Genomic DNA, 27,598 nt, shown 5'->3' on the forward strand with positions numbered 1-27,598 from the left:
TGACGCGCTCAGTGGAAATTTGGCCTAACTTTTACGGAAATTTCATGAAATTACGGCTCCATGAGACACAAGGAGATAAAAACACACGTAACGTTACGGATGAAATACCTAGTAATTTTTGCGGATTTCTGGTGCGGATTACGGATTACGGGCTGTATGTGACGGCACCCTCATGACGCGACGCGTGACGCGCTCAGTGGGAATTTGGCCTAGACTTGATCAACTTTTTCTGCAATGCCGCTTCGAGAGAGCGGCGGAAGTGACGTCTGGAAAAGCGGCGTTCTGATTGGATACCGCTCGCCGCTCGCCGCTTCGCCGCTCTGGTCTGTTCACAGATGTCTATACTAGTACTAGATCGTTAACTTTAGGCTTTGGGTGCGGTCGAGTTGCCGCTTCTGAATGCTTCGAACGCTTTCGTTTTCAACGCTTTCATGGAATGGTCAAGTAGCGCTACAGATGTTCTCAACGTTGGTAAAATTGACCGGTTTGAAAGTGTCTGAAGCGTTTGAAGTGTAAAATTAAAAAAAAATATAAATTAACATATAAAACATAACGAAGTTTAAAAATTTTTTAAAAATGAATAAAGATATAGCTGCAATATGTATTGTAAAGAATTATTTAGATATATATTCTTATCTTTGTGATAATGAGGAAATTGACATAATAATAACCTCTCAAAATATCACAAATGAAAACCGTATTAAGAATATTAAAAATTATGTTGAACATATACTTTGATTTCTTTCATCAAATAGCGTAATATTTGGCATTTTTAACAATAATGTAGCTCAACGTTTTTTATTATACACAGAATCTTCAGATGAGCACGTAGAACCACGTTACACATGTATGTTGTTCAGTCGACAGTCGACACAATTTCCCGCAATTTACGAAAATTCAAAAAACGCTTCAGCCGTACTACCTCTCCGGCTGCAGCATTGGAAGCGGAAAGTGGTAAAGAATATTTATGACGTTTCAGTGACGTCATTTATATCATTGAAATGTTTCGAAGTGCTAAATTGACCGCAGTCGAAACGCTTCAAAGCATTTGTAGCAGTAACTCGACCGCACCCTTTGACGTATAGAAAAACTGAGGCTGGCAGGATTTCCGGTTTTGGCCATGACATTCTACAACAAAATGGCCGCTCCCGCTATTGCATGAAATGTATTAAAATATTTTTATTTTGTATTTTTTTTCATTTTTAATAAAATAACATTTTTTAATTCTAATATTTAAAAAAATATTTATAACATTTATAAAATAATAAAACGTATGCTATGGACGCAGAAAATAATAATAAAACATTAATATTATAGTAAAAAATACATTTTATTAAAAGAATTGCAAAAAACACATTACTATATTTATTAAAGTAAAATTTATGTATTATTAAAAAATATTAATTTTGATAATTTTTGCCGTTTACTGACGGGATTTATTACATTTTTAGTTAATATTCTAGAATATGAATACATTTGAATTGTTAAATATTTGCGACAAATCATATTTATTAACTGCAGACGATGCGGCGTATCTATACCTATCTCGAATTCTTCGTAGCAAACGTTACTGTTAGAAAATAAATCAGTATCCAACGCATATCTGCGTATTACTCGATAAATTATTTGAGAAAACGCATTTTTATTTGGTAACTTATTTTCACGATCTTTTAACGACCGACGGAAAGACTTTTAAAGACCACTTGCATTAGGTCTTTCCATAAAATCTGTATCTGTGAAATGAGCACTACAGATTAAATGATATTTTGTGGGTTCAAAACCGTCTCTTCCAATGGCATTCATCCACATTTTTAAAATGTCTAGACGATTCAATGGAAATCTAAAATATTTACATTTTTAACTGAAACATAATCTTCAAATATTACAAATCTCGAATTATAAATAAATACATTTTACTTACCTAAATAAATAAAAACCATCTTTTGTAGTATTTTTGCATTTTGGAATGCAACAACTGCTCGGCATCATTCAAGAATTTTTACAATATTATCAATTTGTATCACCACGTCGGGTATCACATGTGCATACGCACGTACAGATATATGGCCGGAGCACAGACTTTTGCATAAAGCATAACGCATAAGCATAAGGAAATTGATTGGTCCATTTCCTTATGCATTTGCTTATGCTTATATATAGACCAATCAATTTCCTTATGCTTATAGCCGAGAGCACAAGCTTTTACATAAAGCATAACGCATAAGCATAAGGAAATTGATTGGTCTATATATAAGCATAAGCAAATGCATAAGGAAATGGACCAATCAATTTACTTATGCTTATGCGTTATGCTTTATGCAAAAGTCTGTGCTCCGGCCATATGCGTTATGCTTTATGTAAAAGCTTGTGCTCTCGGCTATACACATAACACACGCATTGTCGCCATTTTGTTGTAGGCTGTCATGGCCGAAACCGGAAATTCTGCCGGCCTCAGCTCTTTTGACGAAGTTAGCGATCTAGTACTAATAGCGTTTTCGATTATACAGGATTTGAACGACCCAGGGTTGGTTAATGACGTCATTGCAACCTCTCCACCAATGAAAGACTTGCATTTATAGTAAAATAGTGATTGATCAACCCTGGGTCGTTCAAATCCTGTATAATCGAAAACGCTATAAGTATAGACATCTGGAGGTCTGTTTGAGCCATAAGGCTGAATTCCCACTGAGTGCGTCGCGTCACGCGTCACCAATCAAAACACACATTTCATATATGCCATAATATGTATTATACAACACATATAAAATATGTGTTTTGATTGGATGACTCGTGACGCGACGCACTCAGTGGGAATTCAGTCATAAATGCCTTGATGGAAAGCTTCCCTAGATACATCTGTGGTAGCAGCCGACGTTTAGCCGTGACGTCAGTTTACGCTTGCGCACGGAGGTTCCGTACGGGAAAAAATCCCACGACAGCGCATCACTGTGTACATCGCGAACATTGATCTAAGGATAGCAATACACGACGTGTGGTTCTCTCTCGGCTCGCAATAAGCGATTCAGTACCCAAAGTTCAGCAATATAGAATAAACTTCTATTGCGTGCAAGTTTATAGAGACTGGAGACGACAATGAGGTTAGTGTTTGGATATACGTGGTTATATGACGTATTTTGTTGATAAAACTTCCACATATCGTGTTGTACTTCCATAGACACGTATGACAACGTCACATCAGCTGAAGAATACATTTCGACTGTGTCAGCTAAATCGCGGAAAATTCCACGATGACGGAAGATAACCGACGAATCTTCATGCATAGATGGATCTCGAAGATAGTAATCACTACGTACGTCGCGCTCATTATTCTCAATCTACCGACTATCTGCCAGACTCACGAGCATCACGACAACGAATCGCCGAGTTACAAATATTCCAAAGAAGCCAACCGGATCTATTCAAGTGATCATCAGCATCACAACGGACACAATCACGACCATGAACACGTCCATAAACACGATCATGAACCCTCTCATTCGGCACAAGCAAATGTTTCGCAGAAAGATCATAACGATATTATTTTAAGAGCCGTCGGATCGACCTTAATCATATCTGCTGCACCTTTCTTCATTTTGTTCTTTGTACCTCTAGACAATACCAAGCAACGTGAGTCGTTGTTAAAAATCTTACTGAGCTTTGCATCTGGTGGCCTACTGGGTGATGCGTTTCTTCATTTGATCCCCCATGCATTGGTTCCTCATGCACATGAGTCTTCGGAGGCACATTCACATTCACATTCACATGACCATCATGAGGAACATGGGCATCACCAACATGACACGTCAGTTGGCTTGTGTGTACTGTTAGGTATAATAGTATTCTTAATAGTAGAGAAGGCAGTGCGCATTATTAAAGGCAATCACAGTCATTCTAATGACCATCACACTGAAGAAGAAAAGGAAGATGATTCATCAGAGAAGAAGGAAAAGAAGAAAAGCAGTAAAATGGTTTCCAAGGAGCAAGAAGTACCTGTAAGCAACATAAAGATTGCTGGCTACTTGAACTTGGTTGCAGATTTTCTGCATAACTTCACGGATGGTCTAGCTATAGGAGCTAGTTACATGGCTGGAAATAGTATCGGATACATTACAACATTCACAATTTTGTTGCATGAAATCCCGCATGAAATCGGTGATTTCGCTATCTTGATACAAAGCGGCTATAGCAAAAGAAAGGTAAATACTTGTAAAAATTAATATATATCTATGCATGTGCAAAAATTGAATTGTGTAAAGTGCTGTGTAGTTTTAAGTAATTAAAACTCACTTGCAATTGTGCATAGTATTTTATTATTTTCTTGCTGTTTGTTTTAAAGTTTAATTTTGTAAAATTTTGTAATCACCATTCTAATCACAATGTTTGCAGGCTATGATGTTGCAGTTGGTCACTGCTGTAGGTGCTTTGCTCGGAACTTTTGTTTCTTTATTGGCTGAAGGAATGGGTAAGAAATATATAATTAAAAATTAGAATAGAGACATATAGTCCCTAGTTATATATTCCATCTAATTTTATTTTTTGAATTTTAGGTGATTTTGCAACAAAGTGGATTCTTCCGTTTACAGCAGGAGGTTTTATTTACATTGCAACTGTTTCTGTAATACCAGAGCTCTTGACGGCCACTAAATTTTGGCAGTCATTCAAGGAGATTGCTGCACTCCTTTTTGGAGTATACATGATGGTTCATATAGCAAATTATGAATAAGAAATACATTTGCTATAGGATGAACTTTTTGATTGGTTTATTTTACTCATTGAAGTTCTGAGAAAAAATTTCCATTACATAAAGCGGTGGTGCAGAAAATTTGTTTTTGATACGATGTTTTCTTCTGAAAAGATATGTTATCTTAATATCTCCTGAATACCAGTGACATGAATATCATCCTTATATACTTCTGTGATGAATGCTGCATTTATGTTTGAGAAAAAAAATGAATAGAATTGCAAAAATAAGTATGTTACATCATAAAAAGGAAGAGAATAATGTAAGCCTCTATATACCATCCCTTATTTTTACATTAAAAAAGAGAAGCTATGTGATTTTGTGAATATCTTGTGAAATATAAAACCAGATATAAAAATGTTATAAAGACTTATGTCACCAGACAGTGTTATGATAAGAGTTATTTTCATAACCAATATATTCTAAAGGTAAATATGATTTGTTTGATATACATTTTATTAGAGCAATAATTATATACATATATTTGTTGCTATATTTCTTGGATACTTATTTGACTGAAAATATTTTTTAATTCACTTTTTAATTCTGCAATTTTATACAATTAAGTCGATCTTAAATAACATTATATTCATTTATATTAAGTACCATTAAAGTGAGTCACGCTTTTGTTTGGAAGAAATATTTAATTTGTTTATTTTTATATCTGGGATGCCTAAGACAAAAGTGATAGCTGAATTCTGCTGCTATATCAAGTATTTGGATAAAATTATGAACATTTTTATCCATTTTGAATATAAATTTATTTAAAGTACATTAATTTAAAATTTATTTTAAAACAAACATAGCTTTATGTACCAAGTAGTTCAATTAGTCAATGCACATGTTATTTGTTAATAACAGCATAGTAATGTGATACAGGTCGATATGAATGGCACATAATAAATGATAAATTGTACATCTGTTAGCATAGCTTAATTGTATATGTATATAATTATTGCATATTTTGAGTTTGTAATAAAAATTCGCATAAATCGTCTTGTAAGAAAACATTATTTTTTTCCAAAGAGATTTGTAATATTAATAGACGTATATTAATGCTATCATATTTTTTATTATCAGAATATTTCATGAAGATGCCGAATAGAAATTGTAAATACAATTTGTGATGTACCAGAAATGATTATCATGTTATTTAATAGAGAGCAAAAAGCTTTCGATAATGTTCGGAAAGTTATAATAAATTTGACAAATTTATATTATACACAAATTAATCTTACATCTTAACTGAAAAATATACAGTTGTGGAAAGCAAGGCTGATGTACAATGCAGTTGATTTGCTTCTGAAATATGGATGTACTTATAAGATTTATACAGAGAGATGAATAGCTATATGGAAAGATTGGGTTTTATGGATGTGTGTGTATGCACATATGTTCCACGTTATCATCGTTTATTATGTAAAAACATTACCTGATATTTTTTTATTGCAACTTCCTTATTTTTAATATTGAAATAAATTATGACATGACAAACTAATTAATGTATTCATATGACATAGAATACAGTGGAATCTAATGCAAATGCTACAAACGCACAAATGACATTGAAAACCACGCATACAACATAGAAAATCGTGTTCTGAAGTAACACAGGTCTATTTCTTGTGGCCACTATTCATTGAGTATTAAATAATAAATGGTTTATTTGATGAAAAACTGATTTTTTTTTTTTCCCTGCATTCAGTTCTTCACGTATCATAATCATTAAAATTGTAATAATAATTAGTTTTTCAATGTTTTTTTTAAATATATTTATAAACAACTTTTTCACATAAATATCTACATTTTTATAACAAATGTATCTAAATGTACATAAATTTACAATGATAATAATCTTTTTACTTCCTTGAGACATTCATTAGCTTCTAGCAATGAATCATTGTCATTTCTATTCTTTGCTATTATTCTTCCTGCTTGACAGGATCTTCTGGCTTCATCATACAAGCCTTTTTTCAAAAATACATTTCCTAAGTTCACATGAATCGACCCCAAGTCGGTCATGTCAGATAAATTATTTCCTAGAAATAAGATATAGTTTATTTTGTAATTGCAAATAATCATTATCAAAATTATCATATTAGTACTACCTATTCTTGCTGCAGCAGACAAGTATTTGATAGCTTCATCGTATTCTCCTTGCATACAACTGACAGTTCCCAAATCATTAAGCAGGATTACAGTCTGTTCGTGTTCCTCGCCATTTATCTTTTTGCATATATCATAAGCCTGAAGAAAATAGTTGAAAGCTTCGGTATGCCTAGACTGTGATAAAAGCATTCGCGCATACCAATCAAAAGTCATACCCTGCAGTAATATAGCATCTTTATTCTCAGGATCTTTTTCGATATGGGATTGTAAATGCTCCATGCAAAATTTATAACCTTGGTCTGCTTTTCTGAATAAATAAAATTGATCATTTAAAGATTATAAGTGTAATAAGAAAAGGATTAAAAGTATGAGATGCAAAATAGTTTAATTGATAAATCTCATTTTCTTCTCTCTTTGAGAATATCATTCTCTATTTATTATTCTTTAAAATATCAAATGTTTGTATTTTATGAAGAGCAGAAAATATATAAAATTTTGCTACAGATCAAATTGCTTACTTGATCTCTTTCATATGTTCAAATACTTTGGCCATCTTCAGACTTATATGAATGACTCTCATGTCATCCTCAGAGGCTCCATTTGACATCAGTCTTTGCAAAACTGATACAAATAATTTCTCTGCTTTGTGATAATCTTCGGTGTCAAAAGCAAGATTAGCCATTACATCGTAGACATATGTAACAGCATCATAATGTTGTATAGTTTGAGCTTGGCGTAACGCTAAGTGCAACATTCGCTCTGCTTTCTCAAATTCTCCCTTCTATAAAGGGAAAGCAAACATTGCTGAAACTGTATGAGATTAAATAAAAATATATTCTGTCCTAATAATAAATTCATAAAAAAAATAGCAAGAAATATATAAAAAAGAGGTATACATAACAGATCATATTTCAATACTTAACCTGTATCAATAGTACAGATCGTTTGATTGTCGTAATGACTTCCGGTTCCTCGTCGGTGTCCTCGATACCGAGCAGAAAATTAAAGATCAAAGTAGGTAGTGATACAGCGAGAAGCATCTTCGATCTTCTTTTCTGCGACTCGTGATTATCGTAAAGACGATATTTTTCTAATGCACAAAATCGCGAGGATTTCGTGAAGGTATTTTTATAAATATAGATATTGCGTCGAACATTCACTGCTGAGCGAGTAAAAGACGTATTTGATAAAATACATCTCGATACACGAGGTGCTAAGTTTAAGCGGTACATTTTGACAACAAGGTTCATGTCAATACATCATTAGTGGACCGACTAGGTTATACTTTTAGGCTGCACTGCGTTTCTTTCCTTTCAAAGATCAAATACACTTTTATTTTGCGCAAGTGAATATGTTCTGAAACAAGTAAAGATATTCATGCCTTAAAATTGAAAATCAAAAAGTGCTAAAGTTGTAAACATTGAGAAATAAAGAGGAGATATAAAGCGCAATTAAGGTAAATAAGCCCTGACATCTACCGTTTGACACCTGTCATTTTTACACAGCAAGTTCAAATACGAATAATATATAATTCTATAATATCAAGTATAAATTTATAAAAGAAAATATATTTCTCATGAAAACAATTACACACATATATATATAAATATAATAATCTAAATATATATATTTAATTTAAATATGAAATGCGTGTAACGACGTATATTTTCGAATGATATGAACAAACATGTAGATATGTATTCACTTGCAAACCAGTGAACCTTGTTAATTAAGCGTAAATAACTCCGTTGATTTAGTGCCTCTGATCAGCTGATATATAACGTTGTAAATATAATTAGAATGCAGCTGCGCACACGAACACATTACGTTACGAGCAAGTGCACAAAGATGGTAAACAGGTAGACTCATGCCGCTTCTCTCTAAATTTCCTTTTTAATTTATCCTAATCATATGCGAAGGTATTTGAGTAAAGCGGCGAATATGCTGCGGTGGCATGCGATTAATTTGATGAAAATTTCGTGAGAAAAAATGTCCCGCAACAAAACTGAAAGCGTGCGAACCACGTGAAATGCACGTATATGTGCACGCGCATAGGTGTGCAACATATTCGTGTTTCACGTCGCGCCTACCAACCCCACCTCGCTGTTACACCGCTAACGTCCCACCTAACTTCCGCCATGCACCTATGTCGTACACCTTGATTTCGTGTTTCATCGCGCACATTTTTCGTCTCACGGGCATGAGACAAGCCATATCATAGCAGGTATGTATTTACGTACGCGCCGATTCGATTTCGTTCTCGTCGGATATCGCAAATATGTGCGAAAATATGCGAAACCACTTATCGATCGCAATCGCACGATCATTGCAAAACCGTGTCCGATAAAATCCGAGTCGCGCGAGGTATGCACGTCGAGTTTATGCATGGCTCGACATTTGAGATTTACGCATTTCGAGCGGTTGCACCTCGTACGTTTGAAAGCCGCACGCGACTTTTATCTTTCTGTCTTTGGATAAGGATCTTTTATCGATATTGTTATCGCGCATCGTGAGAATGATGACACCTTTACCTCTCAAATTCCATGTCCGGACACTCCCTACTGTCAGCCTACTGTCAATAAAATCACTTATATGTACAATGCGCACAATCAGTTGAAATAAATGCTGCTGATAAAATAATTTTAAATTAAAAATATAAAATAATTGCCTCGAAAAGGCTGTACTTCAAATTACAATTTATTCTTAAATAACAATATGTGTTATCAATTATTTATTGTTTGCAGTATATTGCTCTTTTATATTTATATAAATAATATTTCTAATTTGTGTGTTTTTAGTCATGAGTTCCGAAGATACAATTGATAATGCGGCGGCGGCAGCTAATCCTTCTATTGCTATGAAGACGAAGAACTGGGTCCAATTTGAGGATGAAACGGGTCCAAAGGAAGCTACTGGTACAGGAAGTAAAGTTAATAGTGCACCCGCTGTAATAAAGCCCGAGTCGGTTACAGTAAAAGTCGACAAGATCAATAAAAATATTGATCCACCTGATGTTAATGATAAGAAGACTAACGAGTATCGAGGCGCTGTGATAGCAACTGAATCCGTCCAGATTAATTTAGATAGATCAGGTTTAAGTCGTTCTATTACATCTGAAACTCCGGAACTTAAATTACCGTCTGAAGTTAGAGCGGTGGAAGCTAAGAGTGCTTCTTTGAAAACTATAGATCTAAGAGACGTATCTAATGGCAGAAATGCATCAAGTAACGTTATCAGTACATCTATTGGAAACATAAGACAGGGTTTCGCCAATGGTGATACTATTGTTACCCTCTTACCAGTAAATACTAAGTGGCCATGGATTACTCCAGCCAAATTCAGACCAGAATTAGTGCCGGAGGAATTAATGGCACAAGGATTAACAGTATGTATTATATCATATTTTTATTAAATGTATTATATTTTTAAAAGAATTTTATTGCAATATTTTTGTAGTATTATTTTTCTCATGTATAATTTTATAAAGAATTAAAATGATGAATATTCTAATGAAATTGTAATACAATATATCTCATCTACAGCTTACGGTGGAAGATTATGTTCACATAATGGAGCTACTTGTGAATGATGTACGCTTTAATATGTATAACATATGTTATAAGAGAATTCTCGTCGTTTGGATATTCACCGCTTTTGTTGTACTACTTGGTCTATTGTTCTCCGGTGTTACTGGTCTCACTTTGTTTGGACTCGGTGTCATGTGGTTAATCCTGAACGCAGCTGCAATATTTGTCTGCATGTTCATAAAAATAAAGCTCAATCACAATCTCGAGAAATGTATGGCTCAAGTCAACAAACACTTGTTAAGGCACAAAATATTACTGGGGTTGGACGACAGAGGAAAGATCTCCTGTCACAAAGTAAACCTGTGTTTCATATACTTTGATACTACCGATTGTGTTGTAAGTATTATCAACATTCCAAATGCATAATATAAAATTGTATAACTTGATCATTTTTTGTAATAATGTATAGTGAGATAATTAAGAAGATTAATACTTAGCACATGTTTATATATTATGCTCAAAAAATATTTAAATACAGGGATGTTATATCCTCCCTTATTATTATTTATTTATTTATTTGTATATTTATATAATTTTGCATGAAACTAATATGCCTTGTTTTACGATAGAAAAAATTGCAAGAAGTGATAGAACGAGAAGAACGAGAAGGTAGAATAATTGCTGGTGGTGATGATGCAAGCGAATTAAGTCGACAACGAGAATTACAACAGCGTATGGATATTGATGACAATGACATTGTTATACAAGGCAGCACCACTACAAGAATCTCTCGTAAACAGGTAAACTGTGTGATTTCTTCAATTTTTATTTCTGAATTATAATTCTGTATGTTCAAAGTTTTTTTTCTTTTTTTTATTATAATTATCCTCATTTTTTTTTTCAATTTTTTTGTAATTAAATTTATAAACACTATATTTTGAGAAATTCTGGAGAGCTAAAGAAGAGTGTCTATCAATGATGAGAGCGTTATCAATGATATGCAATGAGGCATTTTTAGATCTTTTTATTTATGTTTGTCACGTGTGATGGTCTTTTAATTGTTTCCTCGAAAAACACGTTTTTGTTTCATTTTAAGTACTGGTGATGTAACAGAATATAGCTGAAAAGAACTCTCACACGCGATATATCAGCGCATCTTTAGTTCTCTAATGTTACGGACCTATTGAATTCGGTTTTTGCGCGGAACTTGACGTTTCTGCTTGCGATTGATAAGTTGTATTAAACGTTTATTGTGCATTGCATTAAACTACCAGGGTAAAAACGAACAAGTATTCTGCCGTTATGTGCAACGTTGGGCGAAGGATTATTTACGTCGACGCTTGGACTGGACAGTTGACGAGGAGGGTGGAAATCCTTCTTCGCCACGTCACTTAGCGTCCGCTCTGTGTCCATGTCAATATATAGAGGAATGGTTACGCAATAAGCCACGCATTCAGGGCAGAGATTTTTGTCCTAGATGGAGTAGCTTTCTGAGAGACAGAGGCATTTGAGATGTTGTTCGGAACAAGCTGCAACAGCTTAAAAAGATATACGTGCAGTTTCGCATGCTTACGCATTGAAGTTGTAGGGGTTTTTTCGAGTTGTTTTATTCTCTTGTGCACTGCTATACGAGCATTTTAATATTTTCATCAAATACGATCTTTTATATGCATATTATACTGTTGCTTATGTACTTATTTTATCTTCGTTATGGCAATATCATGAAGATTTTTACAATTTTATTATCACAATATTGATAAACAGTACGCTCAGAGTATAAGATATATGAGCAATTGGAGCAGCTTCCAAAGAAAACTGCTACTTACTTCCATCGATTTAATTTTCGCTGTAATTGTAAAACTTACGTTTTAATTTTGGACTTAGAATCATTTTTATATTTAATTTTATATATTCATAGAAGTGGCCATTTTTCTATTGATATAGAAATAGTTAAATCGCACAATATATAAATATGTTAGTACAGATTTTATATTCAGACATTTGTTACGCGTTACAAAAAGAACTTTATGCCTTCGAATTTTTAAACCAACTTTTAATATGCACGCAAGCATATCGATGCAGTAACTACAATATTTTGATCATTGTTTCCTGTTACTGTATTTGTTATATTAATTTGGAAATTTACAAAGGTCATTTATTTGCATTTAATTCGAAACTACTTAAAATGTACTTAATATCTTGTTTAAGAAGTATTGAAGTAAAGTATAAATAATTAGTACATGACAAGTACTCCTACTCTCAGAAATTAAAATTCGTATAATTTTGTTGGCTGTAGTTTTCTGTGCTGCATAGACAGCGTAAAAATGTATTTCTCATATCATTTATCGTTTTCCGATAATCAACGAATAAACATAGATATAACTTTTTGCACGGCTACAGTACCGAAATCTAAAGTCGACGAACTTGCGACGAGATTTTCATTTCTGATAATACTCGACAATAAAGCTCATGGATCGTTGTAGTTACATTCCACACTTGATGCTAAATGTGGTTCTGATATTTCATTTACACGATACAAACTTTTTTTTTTTTTACATAAAATACATTTTTAATTGTATCATATTCCAAGAACTCTGCATTGCCACATTTAGCATTAAGCTTGAATATGCTATCTGGATTAAATCCGCAATCCATATAGAAAAATAGATATATAGATAATATAAATGGATATGATAATCTCTTTATCATAGCAATCTATTTCAGCATTCCAGTAAATTATATTTTTCAAAGGAATAATCAAAATTTTGGAAGTTGGTATTGAAATTATTATTTTCTAAAGTTATAAATGAAGATTTCTATTGAGTCTCTTATTTATGCTGAAGAATATTTTATCGGTTCTCCTTGTTATTAAAAAATTTTTAATGCTTATACAATTACATTTTAATGCTTCTGACTTTGATCAGATATATTTTTATAGCGCTATATATATATAATATATATATGAATGATATTGTGAGAGACAAATGTACTTCTAAAGTGGTGAACAGATCATTTTGAATTGATAATGAGCTTCATGCATTTCATATAACAACCAGAAAATACTTTATGATATTATCTAAGTTATTATTAACACAGTAGCGCAACATTTCACATATATAACAAAAATACATACATTAAACTAAGCTTGTGCTTCGACTTTGAAACAAATTCAAGATTTTACACTAGACAAAAAATACATTTTGATAGTTCGAGTAGATTTAAAACTGCGTGTGTTATCTGTAAGATCAAAAAAAAAAAAAAAAAGAAAAGAACAGAAATTACATATTATATTTTATGCCTGGGTACACCTGAATGATGATGGTTGTGCGTGTGTGTGTTGACAGGAACGGGCGGAGTTGCTGTTGCTGAGGTATGCGTCTCGATGGGCACGTCACTTCGTGCGCCGCAGACTTGATCTGGTTATAGACTCGCAGGAACGTGATAGAGGCATTACGGGTCTGTCTGTTCCACCGCGCCATTGTGTCTCCGCCCGTTGCCCTTGTCAATTCATTGAGGACCATCTCAAATACAAGCCCAGAGGCAAGTTGACGTTACGCAAATTCTTTTTAATGCCAGACTTTACCAGATGACTGACTTACAGAGACTGATATCGTTCTTTCAAAAGGCACTGTAGATCCTTATGATAGAAATTTTGAAAAGAAAAACATTTTTGCAACATTTTGAAAACTACATTTACATGTTCCTGACACTTCGAATGGTTTAACATTGTATGGTCGAGTTGTTATGTGTTATGCAATGGCTCAGTCAACAATTATGTTTCTAAAATTACAATGTTATGAACATAATGAGTGTTTGCGTTATTGGTGTTTAATTATTATTGGTAATTGGTTTTTGGTAATAATGAGAACAATCATTTATTTGGACTTTTGAAACTTCTGTTGTAATTTATTATTAAATAATTGAACAATTAAAATTATTTAATAATTTTGTTAGAATTACTTTTATAATAGACAAGATAAAAGAAAAGAGCAGTTAATGACGGGAAAATTGCAAAGTGCAATGAAATCTACTAAAATGTACAATTTATACTGATTGTGAGATAATGATGCAATATTTTTGTTCATAAAATGCCATTTTCAGGTAAAATCTCTTCATAATAATTATTATAAATGAAGACTTATCGTCTTATCATATCACATTCCACAATATATTCGACAGATAACATACAAAAAAATTTTATGTTAGAGATTTTCCTTGCAGCACATCTTGTATTTACGATCTCATAATGTGATTCATGTCTATCTAGCTTTGCTTATCTACCTTGTGTTTTTCTACATATCTTTTACAATATCGATAGATGTCAAAATATCGATTTTTTCTAGATTTCATAAACTTACGCTTAATCACGTCATTAAATAACGCATCAAATTATATGTTGTTTCCAAAGCATACTTTAACAAATATTAAGAATACGAAAAGTTTGTCTCGATTATATTTTTCAGCCATTAATTTATCTTGAAACGTATTACGTTGAAACATTGAGCAAAACGTCTGATATATTATGTCGATTAAAATAGAATTGTTCACCATTTTAAAAGGTAAAATTTGTTTTCCTCAGCTTAGAGTATTAACAAGCTTATGTTATTATTTACCTTTTTTAAAAAAAAATGTGCACAATTTGCGATTGTTTATTTGTGACTAATATATCTTAAATAATGGCATTATTATTAAGATTTTGAAGTTCCCCTCTTTTAGGGGATAGTAATAGTAGTGTGATGGATAAGGATTAGACACCGAACGGCACTATCATATTCGATATACCGTTCGCCGCGTCTACCTCGCTTCTACTTCTGGGTTAAAAGAGATGGGCATTTTTGAGCCTTTATTATTACTTTTGCCATAAGTATGAGGTAAGGCATTATAATTCTTTCAAATCTACAATCAGATTTGATAACAGGGTATATTACACAATAGTTATCAAAGTAAGATTTATTTGGGTTTATTTATATTACTTAATTGAGATAATTTTGACACTTTATATATTTCATGAGACAAAAACAACTTACTGGTATTAATATTTTAAAAAGTCTTGGAATTTTTTTAGATTGGGGAATTTGCTTAGAAATTTATATACATATCTCTTTTATTTTTCTTAGTGCAATTATACATATGTACACAAAGTTGCTGATGACGAGAAAAATATTGTTGAATGATAATAATCGTTAATGAGATGATTCATTAAGCTATATTACACGTATTGATATATTGTAAGCATCACACTATCGATGGTTTTAAATTGATTAGATTACACATATTTGAGGTTTATATATCCATTATGTCCGTCCTAAAATTTGCGTAGTTATAAGCTGTAGTTAAGATGTAACATACTTTTATATTATGTTTACAGAATGCTTATTGCAGAATTCATTATAAAATTGTAATTGTACAGAACCGTCGATTTTTATATACAAATTGTAAAGCACTTTTATATGACTGTTGAAGATGTTACAGAATAAAAATATATACACATGTCTATTCTCTACCACGCCGTGTATTTCTGTGCGAAATAGTGAAAAAAATGCATCTGAATACTAAATTTATTAACTTCAATAGTCTAGAATCAATGAAATTCTTATTAACTCTTGTGTAATCATCAGCATGTAACTAACACACTAATCTTGAGGGATTACTTGCATGCAGCTGGACGGAAAATGATGAAACTCGGTATATTACCTCATCCGCATATCATCAGCACATAAAACAATTTTTAAGATTATGTAAGTATTACGTCGAATAAATTTTATAACATAATTATCATAATGATATCAATGTGCTAAATGAGGTAAAAAATTTTATTAATGTCACATTGGAACGTGGAACATTATTTATCTATACATATTGCATGATATTTCTTTAAGTTTTACTAAACTTGATTGCACATTCAACATTTCAGAGTAAGGATAAATTCACCTGCACTTTGAATTTGTAACTGGTTTTTGTATAATCATATTCAATTTTGTGTTGTGTATTTTAACAAAGAAACTATCGCATTTATTATTTCATTTATTTGATAGTCAAGGAATTATTTTATACTTTGAGAGACATGCATGTTGTTTGAGTTGTTGTGTTTTTATAGGTACATCTAATGATATTTCAAAAAAGATTTCCAAAAAAAATCTTGTAATACATATAATGTATGCATCATTTATAAAAATATGTACTGTTTTTGCATTACTATTGTGCATTAATGAATTACGTTTTTCAGGATATCCGCCAGGTTTCACATGGTGTGCCTACCTTAGTGAACCTGCAAATCGATTCGATATGGTACCCAGTATATACCATTAAGTAGCTTCTGCCTTTACAGACTGTGTAGTGCAGTATTGGTTTATACATAGGTTACCAGATTTAAATTATATATGAAAAGGGGAGCTTATATATCAAAACACAAAATGTATTGTTAGATATATAGGAGCAAGATATTTCTTTGTTAATTTTAATTATAAATTTTCCATTCTCTTTTAATGCATTTTGTTAGAATGTCCATTTAAATGAAAGTTATTATCAGATTTTATATATGTATATTTTTTATATCCATATATTTTAATGTTAGCATAAATAACTATGATAATTGATCGGTTTTCTCTCTTTTTATTATTTTTTATATTATCTTTATATTGCACACATGCACATAGTTAATTTAAATTATTAATTAAGATTATTTAATCTCATAAAAACTATTTGCAGAAATAATAAAATCATTTTCTGAAATAATTGTGCACGACAGTATTAAAGTATAAGTATATTGTTGATTATATAAATATATTTTTATTGTATAAGATATAATTATAACATTTATAGAGACAGTTACATATTTGATAGGCAGCACTCGATGTCTTCTTTTATTCAAAGATAGAATTTACAGAAAATTTAAAATAAAAGATACTATTTTACGAAATTTACAAGGCTAATTATAAAAAGTTTTATAAAAAATATATACGTTCTGTTTTCAATTTTTATATGGTTAAATTATATAATCAAACTTATCTACATAAAGCAATTTTTGATAATTCTTTGAATAACTGAGGTTATCGAACAGTTCCTCTTAATTAAGCAATTACCTAGCATCTATATCTTTAATATATAGAAATAAAAATATCATAAGTAATTTGTACATAAGTTTTTACACGCAGAAAGCACAGAAGATCGGAATATCTTTATATACATTACATTATTCACAAATGATAAATGTGATCGATTATAAATGTTATAGTATTGTACTACTGTAATACATAGTACTAAATTTTAAATAGTGCCTTGTCATAAAAATTTTGTTGAAACAACTTTATTAAATGTTCTGCATTAAATAATGCTTTAATATATGTAATAATGTATCATTCAATCAGTACTGACATATCAATGTTAAAACAATTAACATATCTGAATTTTTTTTAAATGATTGACAAAGTTTATTTTATCATGAAATATTTATTATACATGGCATACATGGTATGTTATGATCAGTTAATACATCTTATACAAAATATTCTTTAAATCACAGATCAAATAAATTCACTTACAATAAATAAATTATTCATTCAAAAATGTATTTTTACAATATATTAATTTATTTTATAATTTACTTGATTAATAATTGGTAAATTTGTTTTATATAAATAAAAGCATTATTTAAAAGTTCCAAAATGAGATATGAATAAAATATTTGTCAGCTAAGGATCGACAATGGTTAAAATTTTTTATAATAGAATAAATTATGTATGTATTTTAATATTATTTCTGTTCAAAGCGGTAAATTATTATGATACCTTGATATAAATATAAATACTAAAACATATCTAGAGCTTTGTGTCCTCAATATGTTATTAGAGCAGTTTGTGCTTGCTTTCTAATATCATTCGCAAGCCTTTTAATTTCTTCGTTATCTGTCTGCATCTGTTGTGTGCCTTTCCTCAAAGTATATTCCAATTGTCTCAATTGTTGTTTGGTATTTAAATACATTTTTACTTTTTTATATATATCGTCAGAACTATCCACACTTGTTAGACCATAAGATTCTCTTATACATAAATCATCTGAAATTATATTTATAAGAATGATCAAAGACCAAGTTTATTAATATTTAAAAAAAATAATCTTATCTCATAATTATTTCAAATCAATGAAATTAAATTTACATAGAAAAAAAAATAAATCTGAGTTTCATGCCACATATTAATGACTCTTGTAAAGAAAAACTTTAAAATGAGCAATGATATATGACTTAATAGGATAACCTGCATGTGAAATATAATGTGTTTATTGGTGTATATATGTGACTAGTGTATACTTATTCTAATCCAATATAAAAATATGTGCAATTAATATAATATTATTCAAATATTTACTTATGAGTTTAAAAGCTACATCATCTACAACAGCATTATCAAGGTCTTCCAACATGTGTTCATGGTTTGGCAGGTGGGGTCTTGGAGGTAAACTGTTCTTTTTATTACTAAACATCATCACATCGACAATGCCACAAGAATTGAATTATCTATCTTCCAATTAATTACTTTAATTATTACACTGTCACTTGTTTACCAAACACAATCAGATTCATCAGATTTCTACTAACACCATTGAAATATATACCATACTGGAACGAGCACGCCTTTGTTATCGACCGGTCAAATGGAGATTGCTGTTCGGATCTCTCTATCTAACCAACAGTTTCGGTCACGTGTTCACAACTACTATTAGTCGAGAATAGACGAGATAGAAAGAGAAATCCGGTACCGAGTCACTGCCTTGTCCATAGACATATAGCGTTTTCGATTATACAGGATTTGAACGACCCAGGGTTGGTTAATGACGTCATTGCAACCTCTCCACCAATGAAAGACTTGCATTTATAGTAAAATAGTGATTGATCAACCCTAGATCGTTCAAACCCCGTTTATTCGAAAACGCTAATAGGGTGTTTACGATAATTCAAGTTCGAGTTAGTTTCACTAGGACCGAAAAATAAGATAGACATAACCATCTAGAACCTTTATGATTTATGACAACTCGACGCTGTCTTGTATTGCTTGAGTTAAATTCATTGAATTTGTTGAGTTTATTGAGCAAATTTTATTGTAATAGAAAAATGTCATTTATTATTATTATTAATTATATTATTATTATAAAATTATATTATATTTATATCATTATTATATTATATTATTAGATTATATTATATGTTATTATATTATATTATATTATTATTATATTAATTATATTATTATTAATTTATTAAAGAGGTATACCAACAAACATACCAACATTATTTGTTTCTTTCATAGACTGATTTGCAGTTGACATTTTTCTATTACAATAAAATTTGCTTAATAAACTCAATAAATTCAATGAATTTAACTCAAGCAATACAAGACAGCGTTGAGTTGTCATGAATCATAAAGCTTCTAGATGGTTATGTCTATCTCATTTTTCGGTCCTAGTGAAACTAACTCGAACTTGAATTATCGTAAACACCCATAGTAAGTATAGACTGAGCATCCTTTGTATAAGCGGTGATGTATACGATGAGAGAGAGAAAAGATATTAAGATGAGTTTCTCTCTCTTTTCAATGCCGGAGAGTGGGGAGCACTTCTCCTCATCCGCCGGCGCCGGTTCGTCGTTTCCCCTACTATGTCTATGGGGGAAACGACGAACCGGCGCCGGCGGATGAGGAGAAGTGCTCCCCACTCTCCGGCATTGAAAAGAGAGAGAAACTCATCTTAATATCTTTTCTCTCTCTCATCGTATACATCACCGCTTATACAAAGGATGCTCAGTCTAAACTTACTATGTCTATGGCCTTGTCTGACCGTTTTGTCGAATAGAGGGGGTAGCCTGTGCTCGTTCCAGTATGGTATATAGTTCAATGACTAAAGCCTTGTGTCCACGATGCTAAAACTCAATCCGAGATCTCGGTCCGAGTCCTCAAACAATAATATTTATACTTGGTTGAATATAGTTAGCGTTGTAATCGAGTTACGATTCTTTACGATGATTTTCTGATCTATATTATAGAAAACTCATATCTTCAAACAACCACCAAGTTGGTTTATAGATATCATCAAGTGATGCACCGCTTGATTTCGAATGTTTTATTTTATTTAGATGGTTTAGATATTGTGATCTTAAATTATTAATTTTTTTTTGCAATTTTAGTTGTTAGTGGTTGTCCTGTTAATTCTTTGTACTGATTACAGATTATCTGTAAAGCTTGATCTCGTTTCATACGATTATGATAATCAACATTTTTTATAACATATAAACAAGGATGTTGTTGATATAACATTAATAAAATTTTAACATTTTCCTTATTATCCATTTTTTATTATAAAAGAAGTTTTTACTGAAAATCAATTTTATATATTATTATACTTTTCTTGAAAAATAATATGTATGTATAGGTTATAATATATTTTTAATGTCTAATTTAATCTGTATTAAAACTAATAATAACTACTTATGTAAATCTTATTAATTATTAATCTTATTAATTTATTTTATTTAAGAATTATATTTCTCTTATTTTTTCAATTCTATAATTACTTACTAAAATATTATTTATATTGTTCACAGTATCTCGTATCACTATAAGTATTTTATATTTTGTCTTGACAGATAGTAAAAAAAACTAGTAAAATCTAATAACTCGCAATAACTCGTACCGAAAAATGGGACGCAACGCATTTTTTCGTTCGAGCTTCTTATTCGAGTTTTGCATCCAAGTTCAGTGTGTACATGATCCGAGTTCTAGTAACTTTCCCTCGGTCCGAGATCTCGGACCGAGTTCTAGCATCGTGGATACAAGGCTTAAAGCCTTGTGTCCACGATGCTAGAACTCAATCCGAGATCTCGGTCCGAGTCCTCGAACAATAATATTTATACTTGGCTGAATATAGTTAGCGTTGTAATCGAGTTACGATTCTTTACGATGATTTTCTGATCTATGTTATATTGCCAAGTTGGTTTATAGATATCATCAAGTGATGCACCGCTTGATTTCGAATGTTTTATTTTATTTAGATGGTCCAGATATTGTGATCTTAAATTATTAATTTTTTTTTTGCAATTTTAGTTGTTAGTGGTTGTCCTGTTAATTCTTTGTACTGATTACAGATTATCTGTAAAGCTTGATCTCGTTTCATACGATTATGATAATCAACACTTTTTGTAACATATAAACAAGAATGTTGTTGATATAACATTAATAAAATTTTAACATTTTCCTTATTATCCATTTTTAATTATAAAAGAAGTTTTTTCTGAAAATCAATTTTATATATTATTATACTTTTCTTGAAAAATAATATGTATATATAAATTATAATATATTTTTAATGTCTAATTTAATCTGCATTAAAACTAATAATAACTACTTATGTAAATCTTATTAATTATTAATCTTATTAATTTATTTTATTTAAGAATTATATTTTTCTTATTTTTTCAATTCTATAATTACTTACTAAAATATTATTTATATTGTTCACAGTATCTCGTATCACTATAAGTATCTTATATTTTGTCTTGACAGATAGTAAAAGAAACTAGTAAAATCTAACAACTCGCAATAACTCGTACCGAAAAATGGGACGCAACGCATTTTTTCGTTCGAGCTTCTTATTCGAGTTTTGCATCCAAGTTCAGTGTGTACATGATCCGAGTTCTAGTAACTTTCCCTCGGTCCGAGATCTCGGACCGAGTTCTAGTATCGTGGACACAAGGCTTAACACCTGTCAAAACCATTGAGTAAAAAGAAACAGAAGGGAGCATATACTAGCCAGGACTAGGTAAATCCGCGGACGGATGTACGTCATGGCAGCCATCTTGAGCGACCACTTTTTGAAAGTGAGAGGGAATGCTCGAGCATAGCGGCAAGCGGTATACCGTACGCCGTACGCATTAATATGCAGTGTATAGTCTTTTATGCAACAGTGTACGGAAATAAACGATCAAAATGGTATCTGTAGAGCTTGTGGCATAACAGCAGCAGCTCGAAATCATGGAATAACGTTTCATCGGTTAGTATTATCAACAATAATAAGATTTTTATTTTGGAGATTATAATCATATGTATAGTATTGTGAAATTGTAGATTCACAATAATTACTAAATAATTTTTACTCACAAACTGGTTTCCGAAAAATCCGGATCAAAGAAATGCATGGATAAATTTTTGTAAGAACGAAGGATTTAATATAAATTTAGATTTTAGATTTTAACATTGCTCTTATGGAAATACTGCACAAGTGCAATCCCAATGAAAAACGCCATTAAAATTTGGTATTATTGTTGCATATTATGGGCTTGTTCGTTTTAGCTGCACTGGGGCAGCTCTGAGTCTGCTCTAAACAAGATAATACAGGACAAATTATTTATTTGTCCTGTATTATCCTGTGTAGAGCAGACCCAAAGCAGCCCCAGTGTAGCTAAAACAAACAAGCCCTATAGTTATTTTCTTTTAATTGTACATTATTTCCTAATTAAACATAACAAGTCATTCAATATTGGCGCCCTTGAGCGGCCATCTTGAGCGACCACTTTACATAGGGCGGTATTCATAGGGCGGTATTCATAGTCCGTTCTTATATTCAAGATCGTCTTAAGCACGAACTTATATTCGCTCTCTTCGTCAGACACAATCTATGTGTGACGAAGAGAGCGAATATAAGTCCGTGCTTAAGACAATCTTAAATATAAGAACGGACTATGAATACCGGCCATAGTCCGTTCTTATATTCAAGATCGTCTAAAGCACGAACTTATTAGAGTACCTCAAGTGAGAGTACGGACAACAGGATAACGATCGGTGATTGGTCCGTCAAATTGAGGCAAAAGCGGAAGTAACATGTCCGTGCGCACCAACTGTGTATACCACTGTTTGAAGAGAAATTGTTTCTAATTAAAATAATTCTGTGCTTTATATGAGAATAAAATATAAATAAGAAAAGAGGTGAGTAGTGAAAGATTGCATATGCATATACGTGTTACAGCTCTGTTTGTGCTTATCAGCTTTAATATTACTACAAAATAAAATATTTGGTATATATAACTCATACATTCAAGATAATTCATTTTATTAATTTCCCTTTTTATGTTGTATATTTTACAGGAGGATATTCTATAGGTTAGTTGAAACTTTATATTTATTAATATATAATTTTATTGATTGTGTATATATGTATTTGCTAATGTACATAATATCTTTTCATTTTATACAGACTTATTTCTTCGAAACTGGATTATGAGAACAAAGAGAAAAAAAGACGAAAATGAAGATATAGAGAGAAGATGTAATTGTATATTCTAATTTATTATCTGTATTATGCAATTTTGTCGTCAATGATAATATATTGGATGCAAATTGTATAATAAAATATTTAGGTATCTATTAAAAAATAAAATTTATTAAAAAATAGTTAATATCTTATTTTTAATTAAACAATTCTCTTTCATTCTATTTATATCTCCTTCCATTTATACAGTATAAAATCATTGTTATATGTACAATTTCAGTTTTACCCTTCAGAGCATATTTGAAAATGCGCGCGCTCTTTAGACACGTTTCCGGTTTTGCCTCATTTATGTTCTGTTGTCCGTACTCTTACTTGAGGTACTCTAGAACTTATATTCGCTCTCTTCGTCAGACACAGTCTATGTGTGACGAAGAGAGCGAATAAAAGTCCGTGCTTAAGACAATCTTATAGCGTTTTCGAATAAACGGGGTTTGAACGATCTAGGGTTGATCAATCACTATTTTACTATAAATGCAAGTCTTTCATTGGTGGAGAGGTTGCAATGACGTCATTAACCAATCTTGGGTCGTTCAAATCCTGTATAATCGAAAACGCTATTAAATATAAGAACGGACTATGAATACCGGCCATAGTCACTTCCGTCCGCACTTTTAAAACCAAACGCTCCCTCCTGTTTTTTTTTTACTCAATGGTCGAAACCCATTGAGCTAAATGGAGCTAAATAATATACAGAACCAGTGATGCAAACTCGAGCTGGCCAGCATCAGAGCATCGTGGTGTAGAGATGGGATATCGAATTAGATAATTATAATTTATAATAGATAATTTGTATCGATACATATCGTTATTCACTATATCGATACATGAAAAAAATTGAACCTGTTATATCGATATTGAAAATATCGATACAAAATATCGACGTTATCAATAAATGTCGATACATATTAGGATTAAAATTGATTCTTAATTTCAAAATATATTTTTTACGCATTTAATTCATAGAATTCAATTTTTTTATTTTTTACATTTATATTTATTTATATTTATCTATATTTATATTAATTTATATTTAATTTTTATATATAAAATGTTACTTTTTATTACTTACTTAATTTATACAAATTTAATTATTACGTGCAGATTTTTTTTAGTTTAGCAATTTGCAATTTAAAATATTTATTTTTCAATGCTGATACAATCACAACGTGATTGATTTACGATATCAAAATCACAACATTTGGGTAAGAAAGATTCATCACAAAGATGTTATTTTTAAAAATATATTTAATAATAATATAATATTATTCTAAATGTTAATAGTTGATGTCAAAAGTACATAAAAATAATAGCTGGCTCAAGTGTTTCCCCGAGAGCTTATTGCGATCTTCAGATATAATTCTACCAGCCTTTGAAAATAGCCTCTCAGCTGAGATCGATGTTCCTATGAGAGTCAAATTTTTGATAACTAAATCTTGGTTAAAAGGTTGTTGCATTTTTATTTTTTCCATTTAGGAGTTCGACCTGATCGACCAGTTTGAGATTAGAAAACAAGGACGACGCAATGAACCTGTGACATAGGAGTCTCTTTTTAATGTTAGCAAGCAATGTTCTGTAAATCAAACACAAACAACCGAATCAATCTATCATGTAAAATAGTGCAAATGCGAATATTTCATTTACCAATTCATTCAATTATTATAGACTTACCGTAATCAGTCAATAAAGAGTTGCGTTTTCTTATAGCCCTAGCCATGGAGGACCTGGAGAGAGCATTAGGTGATTAGACAATGCTTGGTAGTGTAACGGATGTGACGAAATACAGGCCACTTTTCGCACAGATTTAACGCATAATGCGCTACCGTCGGCAGAGAGAAGCCTGAGAGACGCCACGGCCAGCTTTTATGCCCTATCTACACCGAAGGATAATCCTACTTGTGGCTCATCCGAGCGAGTAATGTAGACGACCGAAAATCATACTGAAGTTGGTTTTCAATCGTACCAACTCAAAAAAGCAAATCACTCATCAGAATATTTGCATATAAAAAGCAAAGATATTTCTATAAAAAATAATCTTCTGTCGAACAAAATAACAATTCGAGTTACCTTAGATCGGATGAAAGTTTGTTTTATAGGCTAGGTACTGAAATTATTACCGGTTTTAAAGTCAACGGTACCAATATAACAACACTAAAATTGTACTTAGTGTAGACGAGCAAAAGTGGTCGGATGAGCCACAAGTAGGATTATCCTTCGGTGTAGATAGGGCATTACGTGATCCGCGAAAGCGATACGCCACCTGTGGACCTAAAATCTGCACATTGGAACTACGTAGCCATGTGCACAATTTTTGGTTTCGTTCCGTGCTATGTCCACGAAGGATCGATAATACAGAGTAATGTGCACATTGATGTATATTATACATGTATATAATGCCCTATCTACACCGAAGAATAATCCTACTTGTGGCTCATCCGACCACTTTTGCTCGTCTACACTAAGTACAATTTTAGTATTGTTATATTGGTACCGTTGACTTTAAAACCGGTAATAATTTCAGTACCTAACCTATAAAACAAACTTTTATCCGATCTGAAGTAACCCGAATTGTTATTCTGTTCGACAGAAGATTATTTTTTATAGAAATATCTTTGCTTTTTATATGCAAATATTCTGATGAGTAATTTGCTTTTTTGAGTTGGTACGATTGGAAACCAACTTCAGTATGATTTTCGGTCGTCTACATTACTCGCTCGGATGAGCCACAAGTAGGATTATCCTTCGGTGTAGATAGGGCATTATACATCAATGTGCACATTACTCTGTATTATCGATCCTTCGTGGACATAGCACGGAACAAAACCAAAAATTGTGCAAATGGCTACGTAGTTCCAAGGTGCACATTTTAGGTCCACAGGTGGCGTATCGCTTTCGTGGATCACGTAAAACCTGGCCGTGGCGTCTCTCAGGTTGCGTTCCGTAAAGTGCATATGCGCGCATCTATCTATAGTATACGTTATGTATACTATAGATAGATGCGCGCATATGCACATAGTATACATAACGTATACTATAGATAGATGCGCGCATATGCGCTTTACGGAACGCAGCCTCATGGCCGGAGCACAGACTTTTGCATAAAGCATAACGCATAAGCATAAGGAAATTGGTCTATATATAAGCATAAGCAAATGCATAAGGAAATGGACCAATCAATTTCCTTATGCATTTGCTTATGCTTATATATAGACCAATCAATTTCCTTATGCTTATGCGTTATGCTTTATGTAAAAGTCTGTGCTCCGGCCTTCAGGCTTCTCTCTGCCGTCGGGCAGAAAAACTAATATGGCTGCCTCCATGTATTGACACTTGACACATGAGTGAACCCAAATTAACTTTAGGTCTGTTTATTTTAGCTGAACTGGCTGCACTAGTTCAGAGTTTATCTTTTTCCCTCTACATTAAAAGGAGAAAAATAAACTCTGAACTAGTGCAGCCAGTTCAGCTAAAAAAAACAGACTTTTTATATTGTAATTATTTTAAAAAATAGGTAGTTGCAAAATTAGTGGTCGATCAAAATCGAAATCCAAAAATACATCTATAATTTTTCACATGTAAGTAAGTAAAATTAACAATGCTTTGGAAACACTGCTTTCAGATGCCTTTTTTATGTTTATGTAGAGCGTTATGTTCTAAACAACCGTCTAAAAATGATAAAACTTTGTAACAAAATATTCCTTCAGGTTTCCGAAAGATCCGAAAAGACGGAAGAAATGGATACAATTTGTTGAACACCCAGATTGGGAACCAACCATTGAGTTCTATAACATACTGGAGCGAGTCTTTCAGGAGTGGGGATGTCTCCATCGGTCGAAAAAGACAGATAGATTACGTGAGGCTCACGGACTAAAGCCTTGTGTCCACGATGCTAGAACTCGGTCCGAGATCT

General features: G+C 31.9%; 4 protein-coding genes and 1 long non-coding RNA gene across 13 annotated transcripts; 2 read left to right on the top strand and 3 right to left on the bottom strand.

Annotated features, from left to right (window-relative positions):
- The first annotated feature begins 2,956 nt into the window (after positions 1–2,956).
- On the top strand, positions 2,957–6,418 carry Catsup (Catecholamines up). 3 transcript variants are annotated; one of them, XR_001101396.2, is made up of 5 exons: positions 2,957–3,098; positions 3,176–4,196; positions 4,387–4,462; positions 4,548–5,169; positions 5,822–6,418. XR_001101396.2 is itself a non-coding variant. In XM_012374398.2 (4 exons), the coding sequence occupies exons 2-4, from the start codon at positions 3,249–3,251 to the stop codon at positions 4,721–4,723; spliced, it is 1,200 nt and encodes a 399-aa protein (XP_012229821.1). In that variant the 5' UTR covers positions 2,957–3,098; positions 3,176–3,248; the 3' UTR covers positions 4,724–5,749. The 3 variants fall into 3 exon arrangements, 2 of the variants coding, with proteins under 2 accessions (XP_012229821.1, XP_012229820.1); XM_012374398.2 differs by lacking the exon at positions 5,822–6,418 and having other exon boundaries at positions 4,548–5,749; XM_012374397.2 differs by lacking the exons at positions 2,957–3,098; positions 5,822–6,418 and having other exon boundaries at positions 3,105–4,196; positions 4,548–5,749.
- A 66-nt stretch (positions 6,419–6,484) lies between these two features.
- On the bottom strand, positions 6,485–8,703 carry Ttc19 (tetratricopeptide repeat domain 19). 2 transcript variants are annotated; one of them, XM_012374401.2, is made up of 5 exons: positions 8,572–8,703; positions 7,774–8,206; positions 7,369–7,631; positions 6,850–7,157; positions 6,485–6,780 (listed from the first exon to the last, which is right to left on the bottom strand). In XM_012374401.2, the coding sequence occupies exons 2-5, from the start codon at positions 8,098–8,100 to the stop codon at positions 6,581–6,583; spliced, it is 1,098 nt and encodes a 365-aa protein (XP_012229824.1). In that variant the 5' UTR covers positions 8,101–8,206; positions 8,572–8,703; the 3' UTR covers positions 6,485–6,580. The 2 variants fall into 2 exon arrangements, with proteins under 2 accessions (XP_012229824.1, XP_012229823.1); XM_012374400.2 differs by having other exon boundaries at positions 8,556–8,680.
- On the top strand, positions 7,833–17,728 carry LOC105676472 (transmembrane protein 268). Of its 6 annotated transcripts, XM_067352224.1 has the most exons (7): positions 8,921–9,074; positions 9,649–10,235; positions 10,393–10,773; positions 11,007–11,177; positions 13,722–13,917; positions 16,039–16,115; positions 16,604–17,728. In XM_067352224.1, exons 2-6 carry the CDS (start codon positions 9,651–9,653, stop codon positions 16,095–16,097), a joined length of 1,392 nt encoding a protein of 463 aa, XP_067208325.1. In that variant the 5' UTR covers positions 8,921–9,074; positions 9,649–9,650; the 3' UTR covers positions 16,098–16,115; positions 16,604–17,728. The 6 variants fall into 6 exon arrangements, 5 of the variants coding, with proteins under 5 accessions (XP_012229818.1, XP_012229819.1, XP_067208326.1 ...); XM_012374395.2 differs by lacking the exons at positions 8,921–9,074; positions 16,039–16,115 and adding an exon at positions 7,833–7,972; XM_012374396.2 differs by lacking the exons at positions 8,921–9,074; positions 16,039–16,115 and adding an exon at positions 8,573–8,709.
- Positions 17,729–17,881: 153 nt separating this feature from the next.
- LOC105676277 (uncharacterized) lies at positions 17,882–19,067 on the bottom strand. The gene is made up of 2 exons (XM_012374023.2): positions 18,744–19,067; positions 17,882–18,431 (listed from the first exon to the last, which is right to left on the bottom strand). Exons 1-2 carry the CDS (start codon positions 18,859–18,861, stop codon positions 18,211–18,213), a joined length of 339 nt encoding a protein of 112 aa, XP_012229446.1. The 5' UTR covers positions 18,862–19,067; the 3' UTR covers positions 17,882–18,210.
- Positions 19,068–22,167: 3,100 nt separating this feature from the next.
- Positions 22,168–26,044, bottom strand: LOC136998396 (uncharacterized). The gene is made up of 3 exons (XR_010888959.1): positions 25,756–26,044; positions 25,360–25,654; positions 22,168–25,261 (listed from the first exon to the last, which is right to left on the bottom strand). It is a non-coding gene; the product is annotated as an uncharacterized lncRNA (long non-coding RNA).
- Between the last annotated feature and the right edge of the window lie 1,554 nt (positions 26,045–27,598).

The sequence above is a fragment of the Linepithema humile genome, chromosome 3 (assembly GCF_040581485.1).
Source record: "Linepithema humile isolate Giens D197 chromosome 3, Lhum_UNIL_v1.0, whole genome shotgun sequence".
In the NCBI taxonomy this organism is placed as follows: Eukaryota; Metazoa; Arthropoda; class Insecta; order Hymenoptera; family Formicidae; genus Linepithema; species Linepithema humile.